At 39.3% G+C, this 18,358-nt stretch overlaps 1 protein-coding gene across 1 annotated transcript in view; it reads left to right on the forward strand.

The window, feature by feature from the left end:
* LOC138167341 (acyl-coenzyme A synthetase ACSM5, mitochondrial-like) overlaps positions 1-18,358 on the forward strand; it is a 48,401-nt gene that overhangs the window by 14,124 nt on the left and 15,919 nt on the right. Inside the window, exons 4-7 of the mRNA XM_069096060.1 lie at positions 2,047-2,254; positions 11,082-11,225; positions 14,145-14,298; positions 17,339-17,418. Of these exons, the coding sequence (XP_068952161.1) occupies positions 2,047-2,254; positions 11,082-11,225; positions 14,145-14,298; positions 17,339-17,418 (586 nt within the window). The remainder of the gene's footprint in view (positions 1-2,046; positions 2,255-11,081; positions 11,226-14,144; positions 14,299-17,338; positions 17,419-18,358) is intronic.

The raw sequence follows: 18,358 nt of genomic DNA on the forward strand, positions 1-18,358 counted from the left end.
ATATGTATATATGTGTGTCTACATACCCACATGTTTATATTCTCATATACACACGAGTATATACATATGTATATGTATGGATGTTATTTATCAAGGAATAAAAAATATTATTCCAAAGATTGTATGTATTTGTATGTATATTCGTGTGTGTGTGTGTGTGTGTGTGTGTGTAGTATTGTTAGGTGATATAATGGGTGGAGTCAGGAAGATTCCCCTTCCTGAGTTCAAATCTGACCTCAGACATTTACTAGTATGTGACCCTGAGCAAATCCCTTAACTCTGTTTGCCTCCATTTCCTCATCTGTAAAATGAGTTGGAGAAGGAAATGGCAAGCCACTCCAATATCTTTGCTAAGAAAACCCCAAATGGGGACACAAAGAGTTGTATATGACTGAACAACAATAAAATGTACATAGTATACATGTATATATGCATGTATACAGTGTATGTGTGTGTGTGAAGAGAGTGTATGGCCCAAAAGTTGCCCTGTATATGAAATAGATCAAGTACCACCTTCTATATAAAATCTTTCCTCATCCTCTGAAGCAATAGCACCATTGGAAAAGGAGTGGCACTAACACCTAGGGAGATCAAATAAACGTTTATATAGAAAGTGGCACTTGATCTGAGCCTTGAAGGAAATGAGTGAGTCTGAGGCAGAGGTTAGGAGAGATTGCATTCCAGCCAGCACAAATGCCAAGATGAGAGACGGAGCCCCGTTTACAAGGAACAGTGTACAGGCCAGTTTGGGTGAAGAGTCAAATGTATCAAAATACTTTGTGTATCAAAGGGTGAGATGGCTAATAAGGCTGGAAAGAAAAGGAGAAATAAGGTTGTGAATGGTTTCAGATGTCAAAACAGAGGAGTTAGCTTTTTGTTCTTAGAATTAATAGGAAGATACTAAAAGCTTATTGACTAGGGAGTAACATGGCAAGACCTGTGCTTTGGCAACTGTGTGGAGGGCGGATTAGAGCTGAGATTTGCATCAGACAGAATATGTACACTAGTGAAATAGAATCTGGGCTTTAAGATTGGTGGGAAAGTGATGCCAACTGACTCACCTACTCTGAACAAAGCCACTTTCTAGGAAAGGAGGAAGTATTGATGGAAGGTTGCTTATGTCATGGTACTCCTAGCACTCAACATTATTTGAAATGGGAAAATAAAAGTATAATTGTTGTTGTTCACTTCTATCTGACTTTTCATGACCCTGTTTGGGGTTTTCTTGGCAGAGATACTGGAGTGGTTTGCTATTTCCTTCTCCACCTCATTTTACAGATGAGAAAACTGAGTCAAACAGGGTTAAGTGACTTGACCAGGGAGGGTCACAGCGCTAGTAAGTGTCTGAGGTCAGATTTGACCTCATGAAGATGAGTCTTCCTGACTTCAAGTCTGAACCTCTATCCACTGTGCCATCTAAATGCCCCAATAATATAATAGTAACTAACATTTATATAGTACTTATTATATATGCCAGGCACTGTGCTATAAGCACTTTTTAATTATTATCCCATTTGATCCTCACAACAACCTTGGGGGGTAGGTGGTATCATCTCCATTTTATAGGTGAGGAAATTGGGACAAGCAGAGTTCATGTAACTTGCCCAGGAACATAGAGCTAGTAAGTATCTGAAACTGGATTTGGACTCAGATCTTCCTGACGTCTGGGCCAGGTACTCTATCTACCATGCCACCCAGCTGCCTCAAATGAAAATATGAGTTCCTAATGAAGTTTGATCTCAAAGTATTGATCTAGATTGGAAAAATAACCAGAATGGCTTCCAAATCTCCAGTGGCATTTACGAACATAGGAATTAAAACTTATAAGGAATTTAGGGATGATTTAGCACAACTATTTCACTTTATAGAAGAGGAAACTATGTCTTAGAAAAGTAATTTGACCAGTGTCACTCAGCAAATTGCAGAACTGGGATTTAGACTACTCTTCTGACTTCAAACTCAGTACACCATGATGCTCTTTTGGTTCACTGTGGATTAAGAAGATTAACTCTCTAAATTATCATCATCTTCTTCCATTTTTTTCAGGGGTTATCATCATCCCTGGAGTCTCTCAGCTAACCATAAAGGACATTCAGTACCGACTACAGGCATGTGGTGCCAAAGCCATCATTACCAATGATTCCTTAGCACCTCAGGTGGACACCATCAGTGCGGACTGCCCTTCCCTCCGGACAAAAGTGCTTGTCTCTGGCAGTAGCCGGTCTGGTTGGTTGAACTTCAGAGAACTATGCCAGTGAGTTGTGATCCTTTGAGGAGAGAAATCTACCTTCAAATGAGAACACAATGAAGGAAGGAAGGAAGGAAGGAAGGAAGGAAGGAAGGAAGGAAGGAAGGAAGGAAGGAAGGAAGGAAGGAAGGAAGGAAAGAAGAAGGAAGGAAAGAAGGAAGAAAGGAAGGAAGGAAAGAAGGAAGGAAGGAAAGAAGGAAGAAAGGAAGGAAGGAAGAAAGGAAGGAAGGAAGGAAGGAAGGAAGGAAGGAAGGAAGGAAGGAAGGAAGGAAGGAAGGAAGGAAGGAAGGAAAGAAGGAAGGAAGGAAGGAAGGAAGGAAGGAAGGAAAGAAGGAAGGAAGGAAGGAAGGAAGGAAGGAAGGAAGGAAGGAAGGAAGGAAGGAAGGAAGGAAGGAAGGAAGGAAGGAAGGAGGGAGGGAGGGAGGGAAAGAGGAAGGGAAGGAGAAGAGAGGAGAACAGAGTAGAGGAGAGGGGAGGGGAGGGGCCACAAGGGTAGGGGAAGAGAGAGGAGAACTATGAACTCTACCATATATCTTAGAATATTAAAACCAGAAAGGATCTTAGAGACGATCTAGTCCAACCACCTTTCCCCAAACCCTTCCTTTACCACACCCATCTGCATTTTATTATTTTTTAAATTTATTTTTAGTTTTCAACATTCATATCCCAAAGATTTTGAGTTACAGATTTTCTTCCTATCTCTTTCCTACCCCCACCCCAAGATGGCAAGCATACTGAATACCACTTCCCCCAATCTGCCCTCTCTTATATCCCCCATTAAACCCCCCCCCCTTATTTTCTTGTAGGGCAAGATGGATTTCTATACCCAGTGCCGGTATATTTTATTTCCCAGTTACATGTAAAAAATAATTTTTTTAATGATTGTTTTTGAAACTTTGAGTTCCAGATTCTTTCCCTTCTTCCCTCCTCATCCACCCCCACTGACAAGACAAGTAATTCAATATAGGTTATACAGGTGTAGTAATGCAAAACATTTCCATAGTAGTAATATTTTGAAAGACTACCTATATTTCCCTCCCTCCTATTCCATCCCCCATTTATTCAATTTTCTCCTTTGACCCTGTCCCTTTTGAAAAATGTTTACTTCTAGCTAACCTCTTCCCCAATTTGGCCTCCCTTCTATCATCCCTCCTCTTATCCCCTTCCCCTCTGCTTTCCTATAGGGAAAGATATCCAATTGAGTGTGTATGGCATTCCCTCCTTAAGCTAAATCCAATGAGAGTAAGATTAACTCTTTCCCTTTCACCTTCCTACTCTTCCCCTCCATTGTAACAGCCTTCTTCTCCCTCTTTTACTTAAGATAATCCACCTCATTTTATCTTGTCCCCTCTCCTTCTCCCTATATATTCCTTCTCACCTCTTAATTTTATTTTTTGATATCATCCCTTCACATTCAACTCACTCTGTGCCCTCTGTCTATGTATACATATACACACACATACACATATACACACATATATCCATCTATACATACATATATGTCTGTATACATATATAATCCCTTCAACTTTCCTCACACTGAGAAAAGCCTCATGAGTTACAAATATCGTCTTTCCATGTAGGAATGCAAATAGTTCAACTTCAATAAGTTCCTTATGATTTCTCTTTCCTGTTTATCTTTTCATGCTTCTCTTGCTTCTTGTATTTGAAAGTCAAATTTTCTGGTCGGCTCTGGTTTTTTCATCAAGAATTCTTGAAATGCAGTGAAATTCTATTTCATTGAATGTCCATATTTTCTCCTGAAGTATTGTACTCGATTTTGCTGGGTAAGTGGTTCTTGGTTTTAATCCTAGCTCCTTTGACCTCTGGAATATCATATTCCAGGCCCTTCGATCGCTTAATATAGAAGCTGCTAGATCTTGTGTTATCCTGATTGTGTTTCCACAGTACTCAAATTGTTTGTTCCTTACTGCTTGTAATATTTTCTCCTTGACCCGGAAACTCTGGAATTTGGCTATGATATTCCTATGAGTTTTCTTTTGGGGATCTTTTTCAAGAAGCAATTGGTGAATTCTTTCAATTTCTATTTTGCCCTCTGGTTCTAGAATATCAAGGCAATTTTGCTTGGTAATTTCTTCAAAGATATTGTCTAGGATCTTTTTTTGATCATGGTTTTCAGGGAGTCCAATAATTTTTAAATTATCTGTCCTGGATCTATTTTCCAGGTCAGTGGTTTTTCCAATGAGACATTTCACATTGCCTTCTATTTTTTAATTTGTTTGGATCTGTTTTATAGTATCTTGATTTCTCATAGAGTCATTAGCTTCCATTTGCTCCAGTCTAATTCTGAAGAAATTATTCTCTTCACTGAGCTTTTGAAATTCAAGAATTGATTTTAGCTACTTCTAGGCAGCAGAGGCAAACTGCAGGCAAGGCCCAAGGCCAAGGTCATCCATAGGGTCAACAAAAACAGCTTTCTACAGGAAGGGAGTGTCAGCAAGAGCAAAGAACAAAATTGCAACCTTGGAACTCTCTCTGTCCAGGAACAGGGGAAGTTAGAAACTGCTGGTCAGAGTGGGTCGACACAGCCAACAATATTTCCTAGCCCTTTCTATAATTAGTCCTTCTTAAATTATAAATGTTTCTGATTGGAGGGTTATCAAGAGGCTAAGAAGATACAAAGTAAGTTCCCTGAAGGCTGGGACTATTCCTTGTTTTTGCTTCTTGATTTTTGGACCCTCCTGCCTAGCAAAGTGCTTTACATAAAATAGGTACTTAAATATTTTTAATAGAATTGATATATCAGGCAGTGCTAGAGGTCCTGTTTTCAAATTTTTATTAAATGCTGTATTTGTGGGTTGGAGAGCAAGGAGAGGGAAGAAGAATTTGTTTTAGGTCCTGTTTTGTGGGAGTTTTTTATTTTAAAGTTTTTTGGAGGCTTTTTGTTTTTATAGCACAGTTAATTCATATTGATGAGGGAGGGTCAATGAATTCAGGGAGTCCAGGAACCCCAATAGCCAGAGTCCCTGGAAAACAGTCTGGAATGAATTCGCAGACTCAAGCATCTTTAAGTCAGGGTGAGGATTTATTGCTATGCTTTACAGCAGGCAAGAGGTCTTAGGGAACCTTCAACCTTAAAGGGTTACAGTTAAAGTTTACAAAGGATAACCATAGTAAATCAGATGTCAATTATGCTAACTACGTGAGTAGGGTGAGATTAGGAAGGAGTTAAGGAGTGGCCAGTTCTTAAAGGAACATGCACTTTTAATATCTACTGTGTAGGAGTATTGCCCAGAATTCACTGGGAAATAGCCCAGGGGGGGTGGAGGGAGCCTGCCTGGAGGTGTGGTTATAGGCTTGAAATGTCACTAAGTCAGCTAGCAGTCAGGGCTGACTAGGAAAACTCAGGTAGTCCCCATCAATGTCTTATTAGACAAGATAGATGTTGGGAATAAACATGTTCCAAGCTAACAAGGGATACAGGATGTGTATAATGAGATAGGAGTATACATATGACTGAGTTTAGGATATATATAATAGATATGACCCCCATACACAGCTGCTTCAGCCCACACAAGGTTGGGTCAAACTACTAAATTCTGTAAGTGCAACTGGCCACTGTATCTGGAAGAAAGGTAGGTATTTTGTTGGGGCATGCTGCTCTTGACCTAGAGAGAAACTGCCTGAGGCTGTTTTGAGGCTAGGGAGAAATGTGATTTTACAAACTGTGGTTCAAGCACAGGCACCTAAGCACCCCATCAATGTTACATCCCTCACCCACTGAACCTTCTCTGGTAACAAAGAAAAAAAAGTTTAAACCGAATGAACTAACAGTGACTATTGTGTGATAGCACATTCCACACCTACAATTCATCTCTCTACTGAAAGGAGGAAGATATAATTTCCTCATTTGTCTCTAAAATCAAGATTGTTCCTTAGAATTAGTCAGGTTTTGGTGGCTTTTAGAATTATCTTCATTTGTATTATTGTACCATTGTATATTTTGTTCATTTTGATGTATTTACTCTGTATTAGTCACAGAAGAATCCCCATGTTTTTCTAAATTCCACAAATTAAATAAAATTTGTATCATAATATTTCATTGGATTCATGTACCAAATGATAAATGAGACAAAATGGGCCAAAATGAGATGTTTGTAAAGTGTTTTGCAAACCACTATATAATGCTATCATTAATTAGTTCTATCACCCCATAATTTATGGGCACCCACTTTATTTCTAGTTTTTTTGTACTGAAAAAACTGTTCATATGAATGTGTATATGAATACATATATTTATAAAGAGACAGCAAGAAGAAGAAGATGATGATGATGACAGAGGAGGAGAAGGAGGAGGAGGAGGAAGAGAGAGCCTTTCTGTTTCTCTTTGACTCCTTTATGACATACACCCAATAGGTCAAAGAATATGAACAGTTTAGTAATTTTCCCCAAAAACCCCAACAATTCCCCCCCTCCAGAATGATTAGATCAATTTATACTTCCATCTTGAGCAAATAATGGGTCTGGAGTTTGCTCTAAATCACTAATAATTTTTAAAAATGCAAACCAAAAAAACTTTAAGGTTTTAACTCACACCCAGAAAATCGGCAAAGATTACCAAAGATTGAAATCATTTGTGTTGGAGGGGCTAGGGGAAAACAGGCATACAAGTACACTATTGGTGGATCTGAGAATTAGTTCAATCATTCTGCAAAAACAGTTTGGAATTGTGCTTTTTTAAAAAGGAGACAGAATAGAAGCATGACCTCCCCATGGCTCCGACTTCCACCTTCACCAATCCATGTAAAAAGGGGACTCTAAACAAACTTTGAAGCTGCAGAACCCACAAAATGACACAGAGAAGCTAACCTCCCCCCCCACCCACCCACGCTGAGGACAGCCAGGCAGGCTCACAGGAACTGGCCAGCACAGCACTCTGGGAGCCCAGAGCCAAGACCAGCTCCACTCTGAGGCTTTAGCCCCAGGGAGTGCCTGACCAGCCATCTGCCAAAGCGACTCCAGATCAGCAGCAGCTGTGGCTGTTTCCAGAATTATCAACACATAGATGCGAAGAACAAACTGAGAGGTCAGTACAGTCTGGACTTTGGGACCCAGTAAGTGGGAGTGTGTGGCTTTTGCCTCTGGGGCAAGAAGCTGCTGAGATGCCTGCACATCCAGCCAGCCCCACATGGCAGCTTCAGCTCCTGGCCTGCAGAGTGTAGGGGGACCAAGCACCAGTCTGAGGGGGAATCGCTCTTGCTTTAACCTGCTTGGGTGGAGGTCCTGGAGTGTGTGTCCAGCTTGCCAGAGAGTGGGGAGACCTCAGAGAGGGCACCCATCTAATACCTCCGGCAGCTGAGAAAACCCCCAGCATTTGGGTCGAAAGCTCCCCTGTCTGGTGGCAGAGTCCTACTGTGGCAAAAAGCCCAGGGGTCAGGTGACTGAGGGGTGACATGGCCAGACAAAGGAAACAAAGCAGAAAGAAGATTCCAACATTACACTCCTATTTTGGGGACAAAAAGGATCAAAGCATGGAAGAGGAGGAAGACAGTGCAGAACTCCTGCACCAAAAGCTTCAAAGAAAAATACAAGCTGGTTACAGGCCATGGAGGACCTTAAGAAGCAGATAAGAGAAGTGGAGGAAAAATTGGGAAGAGAAATGAGAATGATGCAAGAAAATTACAAAATGAGAGTCAACAGCCTGACTGAGGAAAATAACACTTTAAAAAATAGACTAACTCAATTGGCAAAAGAGGCTCTAAAAGGCAATGAGGAGAAGAATGTCTTAAAAAGCCATATTTGCCAGATGGAAAAAGAATCTCAAAAGCTCACTGAGGAGAATCATTGCTTCAGAATTAGATTGGAGCAAATAGAAGCTAATGACTTTATGAGAAATCAAGATACTATAAAAGAGATCAAAAAAATGAAAGAATAGAAGGCAATGTGAAATATCTCATGGGAAAAACCACTGACCTGGAAAATAGATCCAGGAGAGATAATTTAAAAATTATTGGACTACCTGAAAGCCAAGATCAAAGTAAGAACCTAGAAATCATCCTCCAGGAAGTTCTCAAAGCAAACTGCCCTGACGTTTTAGTACCAGAGAGCAAAATAGAGGTTGAAAGAATCCACCGATCACCTCCTGAAAAAGATCCCAAAAAGAAAACTCCTAGGAATATTATAGCCAGGTTCCAGAATTCCCAGATTAAGGAGAGAATATTATAAGCAGCCAGGAAACAATTTGAATATTGTGGAAACACATTCAGGATAACCCAGGATCTGGCAGCTTCTACAATGAGGGATCGAAGGGCTTGGAATATGATATTCTGCAGGTCAAAGGAGCTGGGATTAAAACCGAGAGTCACCTACCCAGCAAAACTTAGTATCATGTTTCAGGGGAAAATATGGTCATTCAGTCAAATAGAGGACTTTCAAGCATTCTTGTTGAAAAAACCAGAGTTGAATAGAAAATTTGACGTTCAGATACAAGAAGCAAGAGAAGCATGAGAAGGTAAACAGGGAAAAGAAATCATAAGGAACTTATCAAAGTTGAACTATTAACATTCCTACATGGACAAACAATAATTGTAACTTATGAAACCTTTCTCAGTAGTTGAAGGGAATAGAAATATATATGTCTATATATGAGGGTATATGGGCATATGAATACATATGTGAATGTGTGTATATATGTTTACAGGTATACATAGATAGAGGGCACAGGACCAATTAAACAGGAAGGGATGATACTTAAAAGGAGAAATTAAGAGGTGAGAGAGTAACATAATGAGAGGAGATGGGAAGAGACAGAAGAGGGGTAAACTATCTCATATAGAAGAGGCAAGGGAAAATGGTTACAATGGAGGGGAAGAATAGGAAGGCAAAAGGGAATGGGTCAACCTTATTCCCATTGAATTTGGCTTGAGGAGGGAATGAAATACACACTAAATAGGGTATCTCACCCTACAGGAGAGTAGGGGGAAAGGGGATGAGAGGGGGGATGATGGAAGGGAGGGCAGGCTGAGGGGGGGAGGGAAGTTGGAAGCACCCACTTTTGAAAAGGGACGGGATCAAAGTAGAGAATAGAACAAGTGGAAGGTGGGATAGGAGGGAGGGAAATATAATCACTCTTTTACAATATATCTACTATGTTATTTTTTTGCATTAGCCACACATGTACAACCTATACTGAACTGCTTATCTTCCCAGTAAGGGTGGGTGACAAGGGAGGAAGCGATTGAATCTGGAATTCAAAGTTTTTAAATCAAAAGTTTAAATATATATATATATAGTATTATTAATACTATTTTACATATAATTGGGAAATAAGATGTACAGGCACTGGGGCATAGAGATCCACTGGAAAAGTCTAAAGAGGTATGGGAGAAAATATGGGAGAGAACAGATTGAAGGAGGGGATATCCTGTGGAACTGCTATTTTAGGGTGGTGGGTAGGAGAAAAATGGGGAGAAAATTTGTAACAAAATCTGGCGGAAATGAATGACGTAAAGCAGAAGTTAATAGAGCATTTAAAAAATGAAAATAAAATAAAATAAAAATAAATAAAGGAGACTAAAATATAGCCACAGTCTTTTATCCAAAGATCTAAAGATGACTATAGTGTGCTACTAGTCATATACCCCAAGGAAGTTAAAACAGAAACATATACCTAAAAATATTTCAATATGTATTCTATACATAAAACATATTTTATATCATAAAATTTATAATTTGTGGGAAAAATACATGTCATATGTACCAAAATATTCATAGCACCACTTTATGTGGTAATAAAGAATTAGAACCAAAGTTTGTGCCTATGAACTGAGGAATGACAAAAAAATTGTGGCGCAAATATAAAGGAATATTGCTCTACCATAAGAAATGAGGAATATGAAGCAATCAGAGAAGTACACAAACACTCATATGAAATGATACAGAATAAAGTAAGCAGACCCAAGGAAACAACATACACCATGATGATAATAATGTACATGGAAAGACTGAATATTGTGCAATTATAATGATCAAGTTTGACTCTAGAAAAGAGATAAGGTAAATCTCTCTCTCTTGCTTGCACAAGGTAGTAGACCCTGTAGTAGTTGTAGTTGTGAAACATTATATGTTAGACTTAATTGATGTGGTGGTTAGTTTGACTGAATTGCTTCTTTCCTCCTGTTTTTATTCTTTGCTTCAAGGGATGAATTGCACAGTAGAGTGTGGGCAAGGAGTATATTTGAAAATGAAGATGATATGAAAACAAAATCTATCAGTACAAACTAAAACTTTATGAAAGAAAAATAATTGGATGGAGCAGTGAGCTCATATATGAGAGTAGTGAGAGATAAGGTTGGAGTGCTATGGGGCAGAGATTGTGAGTATTCCCTGAAGAATATTTTGTCTATTTTTCCACAGAGTCATTATGTCTCCTCTGCAGTCTAAATTTAATTTGGAGATTGTTTCAATACTGAGAATTTGTGAGCTTATGCCACCTTGGGGGGGATAAAATATAAATCTTATTGCCAATTTTTAATTTTTAAGATACGGTTCAGCCTATTGTAGGTAGATAATCAAAGATCTACTGTTATTGTAACTCTAGTCAAAGGGGGAATGAAATTTTTACACATAATCTATTTGTACAAAAGCTTGTGGATGGAAACTTCTACCCAAAGGGAGGGTCTTAGGGTTGAACAAAAATCTGATCTAGCCTTAGAAATCTAAGGGACCTTTCAGGGAAAACATGGCTCTGCTATAGGTTTATATTACAAAACACACAGAGCCCAAATCCTCCAAGGTTTGTATAACAAATAGGTTTAAATTACTTGAGAGAAGAGTAATTTGCATGAATATATATATTTGTTCTCTTTTTTAGAGTGGCACCTGAAGAACACAACTGTGTGAGGACTAAGAGTAAAGATCCATTGGTCATCTACTTCACCAGTGGCACCACAGGTTCACCCAAGATGCTGGAACATACCCAAGTCAGCTATGGATTGGGCTTTGTCACCTGTGCAAGGTGTAGTGGAGGATGTATTAGCAGCTGAATATCAGAGTAGCAATAACCCCAGTGACAGCTTAGTTGAAATCACCATTTTGTGTAAGGTCAACAATTCTGTGATAGAATGGGGGAAAAAAACATGGGGTTGGAAGTGGGATGACCTGGGTTTATATCCCATCTCTGCTACTGCCTACCTATATAACCTTGGGCAATTCACTTAATCTCTCCTAGGTATCAGTTACCTTATTATTAAAAATAAGGAAGTTAGACAAGATGGTTTCTGAGGTCCTTTCCAGTGCTAGATTTGTGACAATATTAAAAAAAAAAAAAAGGTCTCCAGATCTGAAAAAGGCAACAGAACTGGAAGGAAGATTCTTGAAAGGGTAAAAAGGAAAACTGCTGTGAGTCATTTTTAGGTAGATATTGACATCCATGTGGTCCCAAAGTCCATAGTCTCTTACGGAGGAGTCATCTTGTAAATAATTTTCCTTATATTGACCTTTCAATTCCCCAGGGTGGTCTACTTTTCTAGTCCCAGAGCCCTGTACTTAAGATGTCTTGGAAGTCTATAGTATAATATATATATATATACATATATATATATATATAATATAGGGCTATTTTTTGTTACTTAGTATGGTCTCCTTGTTCACACATTCTTCTACTTGTTGGACCAGTTGACATAGATGAATTAATGGCAAGATACCCTGAACAGTCTCCTTGAGTGGCTCATAGACCCTGGCTTTCTGCAGCAACTTCTTCATCCTTAACATTAAGTCTGAGACATCTCTCCCTCTCTTGTTGGGAGGTAGTTTTAGGAACTTCACACAGTTATCTTTAGAATTCTCCCCAATACCAAACTGACTATCAGTATTCACATATAGTCAAAATACTATACTTGGAGCATTGCATTATTAATGTATGTACAATGGCATAGGTAGATCCACTATGCTATTCTAATAATCATTCAAGATTAATAGAGACATCATTTGTCATTCTGCTTCAGGCGCATGCCACCTTTGAATCACACCTCTGGCATGTAATTAACAACTAGGAAATGGACCATAGAGCTGGTGAAGGAAAGGAAAAACTAGAAAAAGAAGGACAAGAAGGACCTTTCATATGTTATCACAATTGATCTTCACAACCACAAAGTGAGGTAGATACTCAGTATAGAAGTGGGTTTAAATGACTTACCCAGGGTCACAAAGCTACTAAGTATCTAAACTGGTATTTGAACTCCAATTTTTCTGACTCTATCCACTGTACCACCTACCTGGCTTATAGGTCAGCTAACAGCTTACAGTCCCCATCCCTAGCTATTTCTATTCCATCCAGTATCACTGGGGGATAATGCTATCACTGAATCATGCTGCTGAAAATGTTGTCCTAGCTGCTGTTCCAAGTGATACTCTGCTTGCCAGCCAGCTTTTTTTTTTCTTCAGGTCATTCATCTCTCACCAGGAAGGCCTCAAATTTTCTCATTAATTCTTGGTCACTGTCATCATTAGAGTGTTTATTGAATAATTCCCAAACAGCTGGCTTTCTGAGAATGTTAGAATGCATTGCTATTTCAGGAAATATATTGGTCAATACTTTATTTTCCCAACAGCCTGCTTTCATCACCATATGTGTAATATCTTTATCAGCAAAACTGGTGATATTCCTATGACAATTAGTCTGTAGTCTGAGTCTATTCTTGTGGGGGCAGGGGGTAAAAAGGGAGCAATGTCTGAGTACCTGAAAAGATACTGAAACCATAAAATCTAACCCTCCATCACAATGTTACCGGAAGAGAATAGATTTATACTGGAAAGAACCTAAGGGAACATCAAGCCCAACTTCCTCATTTTACAAATGAGGAAACTATTACATCTTAGAGGGGTTAAGTGATTCACCCAACTTCACATAGATATTAAGCATGAGTCAGGATTTGAACCCAAGCCAGTATCTTACACCATTTAAGCAACACTTTAGTGATGTTTATACACAATAATGTAACGCTTATAACCAATCAACTGGTCTGTCCTCTAAAAGTCATATCAGAAAAATATAGCTATCCAATCATAGTCTATTGAGGAAGAGATGAGGTGGGAAATGGGAAATCCTCATTTGGGGCCCTGAAGTACTAAATTATTGCCCCCCAAACCCAGAAATCCTAGATAAGCTCCTAAAAATTGAGCCCAGTCCCACTCCCTCAATGGCCCCCTAAAAACTATCTGGTTTTATGCATATTACCTCAGAAGGTTTGCTTAGCAAGACTGAGATGCAGGATGAAGCTAGCCAATATTTCTTCCCCGTTTCTACCAAAAGCACAATCACTGTTCTAATTACACAATAACTTTGCCCAAGTCAGTTTCTCTGTGTAGAGCTCAGTTTTCTCCCTTTGAAGGGAGGGGGAGGATAAATTAAATAATATTTGAAATCCCTTTCTAGTTGACGCATGCCATTGCTACAGAGCCTATTAACTTTTAAATAAAGTTTCAATTGTTTTCCTCCTCAAGATAGTATTAAATATGGAATGTGTGAGCCCTGATGGGTCATGATATATATCTGATGATATGACATTTCTAGCACTCGAAGGGCCATTCACTTGTAGGATTACTCCACAAGCATTTGCTGAACTTTCATTCACTGTGCTCCAAGCTCTTCTCTAGCCTCTGACTCTCCTTTTGTGAGATGGAAAGAAAGAAATTATAATTTATTAAGTGCCTGCTATGTAACCAGGTACTGTTGCAAGCATTTTACAAATATTGCCTCATTTTATGTTCACAGCAACTCTGGGAAGTAGGTGCTTTTATTATCCCCATTTTACAGTTGTGGAAGCTAAGACAAACAGAAGTGAATTGCATTGCTCAGGGTCACAGAACCAGTAAAAAATGGCCTCTACAGCAGTACTGCTATAAAGCAAACCGCTCTCCTCTTCTGTGTTGTCAGGAAGTGGATGGACTTATCAGATTCTGACATCTTCTGGAACACATCTGACCCAGGCTGGGTCAAAGCTGCCTGGACCTTCTACTCTACTTGGATAACAGGAGCCTGCCTTTTCATCCACCAGTTGCCAAAAGCCAACACCAATGTGATCCTCAATGTAAGGACAGAAATTACATTATTTATTGGATATATTGAAATTGGAGGGGAAAAAGGAGTGAAAGTAACCAGACTTACTGTGCTGCAGGAGACACAGGAAATGTCATAAGCAAAATTAAACTGATCCCTTGCTCTCCATAGAGAAGTCATAGAACACTGAATATCCATGGAGACAGGAACACCTGGGTTTGAATTCTATCTCACATGCTTGCTCGTCTATTAGATGGTGATAATAATATCCATAGTAGCTGCCTCGCAGAATTGTTATGAGGCTCAATATTGTAAGATAATACATGTAGATCACTTTACAAGTATTAAAAGACCATGTAAAAGTGAATTATGATGATTCCTAGTCAACACACGTTTTAAGTCCCTTTGTAGTAATGGTGATCATTTGATGCTTCAAGGATTCTTGATTTGATCAGTGTGAGAACAACCTTCACAAATACAAATCCACTCCCTTCCACACCTTGAGCATCCTAAACACTCAAATAATGTTTCATTCATGTATTCATTCATTATTCATTCATCTTTGAACCTACTGTGAAAGACTTTACAACTGGCTAGGACCTTCTGAATTTATTAGAATGAAGGGTCCCCCAGCACTATAGTGAGGCATCAGAGTAGAAATTCAGTGAAGGAATAATCATAATGGGTCACATAATTATAATGCTTCACTATTATAAAGCATTTGATACATATTATCTCATTTGATGCTCACACCAACTTGTGAAATAGAGAATACAAGTATCTCCATTTTTGGAGGGGGGGTGAAGGGAAGGAGAGAAACATTTATATGATACCTACTATGTGCCAGGCACTTTGAGCTAAGCACGTTTAACAAATGCTATCTTATTTGATCCTCACAGTAATCCTGCGAGGTAGGTATTATTATCACCCCATTTTGCATTTGTGGAAGCTGAGGCAAATGGAGTTTGACTTGCTCATGGTCACACAGCTAGTAAGTGTCTGGGGTCAGATTTGAATTCAGGTCTTTCCTTGCCTGGAGCTCTATACATTCTACCACCTAACTGCCTTAGATTGTGCAGAAGAGGAAACAGAGTAATATAAACCACCAAAGAATCAAAGCAGAGGCTAAAATTCTAGTTTTCATTCTCTAAGATTAATGAGTTGGGTTTTTTTTTTCCCTTTGTGTGAAATTGTCTTTTCAGGCAGCCTTCCTAAAGCAGGGGAGTTTTTAGTCAGGTCTTGAAAAATAATAAATATGTATTTCCAGAGAGGAGAGGGACCTAGGTAACACCCCAGATCAGGGTGGGGAATCTGGGGCCTCAACCCTAAATTCTGTGAAGTTCAAATTCAATTAAAAGGCTACACTTGAGGACCTAGAGGGGCACATGTTCCCCACCCTTGGCCAAAATGATATTAACTTCAATTCAGTGTAAAGTCCCAAATGCCATTAAGGTCGGGCTTTCAGGGACAAAGGAAAATGATGATAATTCAGTTTAGCTATTCAAACATTTATTAAGTGCCTACTATGTACCAGGCACTCTTCTGGGAACTGGGGATACACAAAAAGGGAAGGCAAGAGTCATTGCCCTCATTATATTTTTCAATTTCCTCTAGTAGAAACTCCTTGAGGTTGGAGACTGGGTTCTTATTTTTATTCATTGTACTGTATTCCAGACCAACAACAGTATTGAAGCATAGGAGATACTTAATAAAGTTTGTTGAATTGAATTATTAGATGGGCAGAAAGCAGGCCATGCACAGAAAGAATGGAATCAAGGTATAAGAATAACGTATATCTAGTGCTCACTTAGGCAGCACTTACACTAAAATTGGAGGATACAGAGAAGATTAGCATGGTAGGAAACCCAATGAATAGAGCACCGGCCCTGGACTCAGGAGGACCTGAGTTCAAATCCATCCTCAGACACTTAACACTTACTAGTCATGTGACCTTGGGCAAGTCAATTAACCCCAATTGACCTGCCTTCCCACCACCAAAAAAAAAAAAAGAATGTATTTATGTTTTCCTTGATGAATTCCATTTTCTCTCATTCCATAATCCAAAGTGAGTAATTCAAGTAAACTCACTTCAAAGAGTATTTATTATGCACCTACTACATACAAAGCAATGTAGATCTGAGAATCATATAGAAAAATAGGGTCCTGAGTCTGAAACCTACTAGAAAGTACCTTAGAGACTTTAGTCTTACTATTAAGTACTTTAGAGATCTAGCCTAACCTGGTCATCTTAAACATAAGAAAACTGAGGCTTAGAGGTTGAAATTACCTTACCAAGGTTACACAGAAAGCTAGAGACAAATGGAACTACAGGTAGCATGTGTTCCAGACCAAGGTTCTTTCATTAGACCTCCTTACCAAAGGAATGTCTAACAAGGAAGTATCAGGTTCAATATTTATCTGTGATAATGAGGACCCCAACTGACAGCTCTCAACTATTCAGTATTAAAGTGTCCAATCTGTGTATTCTTTTTTTTTTTTTAAAGCAATCAGGGTTAAGTAACTTGCTCAAGGTTACATAGCCAGTTATTTCTGGGTGTGGTGCTGAGTATCTGAGCCTGGATTTGATCCAGGTCATCCCGACACTGGAGCCGGTTCTCTTACTTGCTGAGCCATCTGGCCACCCCTAAGCAATTGGGGTTAAGTAACTTGCTCAAGGTTACATGGCCAGGTGTTTCTGGGTGGGTGCTAAGTGTTTGAGCCTGGGATTCAATCCCTAGGTCATCCTGACACTGGAGCCAGTGCTCTTACTCACTGTGCTACCTAGCCACCCCTGATCTGTGTATTCTTAGGGCTGCTCCACCTTCTTCTTCCACCCTTTTTAATACATCTCTTCAAAAAGAGTGGGATAGAAACAAAAGCCAACTACACTGCTCCTTGATCAGCAACCTAGAGAAGGTTTTGACAGAATAGTTGGTACCTGCCCGGGCTGGATATAGAGAAGGCACCCATCCCAATCATCCTTGTCTCTGGCACCCTGATAAAGAGAACCAAGCCAACCTTTCCTTTGCGCCCAAGGTTTAGTGACCGTTCAATGCTTCCTTCCTATTCAGACACTCTGCCAAATGCCAATCACCACCTTCTGTTGTATTCCAACCATGTTCCAGATGCTCGTACAACATGACTTGACCAGGTAACTCTTTTCCATTCCATATTTATTTGTACACAATACACACACACACACACACACACACACACACACACACACACAATGGATCCGTTTCCTCAGAGGAAATTTTCCTCTAGTAGAAACTTCTTGAGGTTAGAGACTGGTTCTTATTTTTATTTATTGTACTGTATTCCAGAATTGTATCCATCTTTTAGTGGCTCAGAGAGATTTGAAAAGGTTTCTGTGGACTGAAGTTTCTTCGTATGGTTCCATTGGCTTTGATGGTACTAATGAGGCCAAAATTGTGGGTTCAGTTAATGCTCATATGAGCCATATGCTTTTGCCCAGAAAAATGTGCTTCTCAGTCACAGCCAGTGAATGCCAAATCATCATTGTTAGACTATATAGTATTATTTGGGTATATGAAGGATGAGCCACTTCAAACAAATCATTGATTCCCCTTGTGACCACATAGAGGGTCCTTCCTCTTTGGTTTCTGGAGTTAGCCTACAGGCCAGGGAGCCTTTTTGTATCCCTTAAGAAATTCCTAACCTCAACCTCTCATGGGGTGCCTCTTCCCTTTCCTTATTTACCATTTGTAACAAGTGTAACTTCTACAAATGCTCCACAAATATATCATAGATTCTGAATTGGCTCTTTGTGAAATAGTTCCCATAAGGGTTGCCTTCTCCAAGGGGCAATGCCATTGTTGAATCCTTGATAATCCTTTAAGAATCTTATTCTTCCCATAATAATTTGCTCATGCAATGCCTAGGAAAAGAGTAATTAAAATGGTTGCTCTGACCCATACCCCCACTAAATAAAATTATACACAAGTGACCTTCACTTCAGAGCCAAGCAAAATATTGTGCATGAATTAAATATTAATTTTTAGATTCACTGGGGGAGCACACTATTTAAAGGATCCCTATGGTAAAGTCTTCTGTGAAGCAAATCATCTGTC

This window comes from Petaurus breviceps, unplaced genomic scaffold (genome assembly GCF_028583685.1).
Source record: "Petaurus breviceps papuanus isolate PSGF00001 unplaced genomic scaffold, PetGlider_PUasm1.0 229, whole genome shotgun sequence".
In the NCBI taxonomy this organism is placed as follows: Eukaryota; Metazoa; Chordata; class Mammalia; order Diprotodontia; family Petauridae; genus Petaurus; species Petaurus breviceps.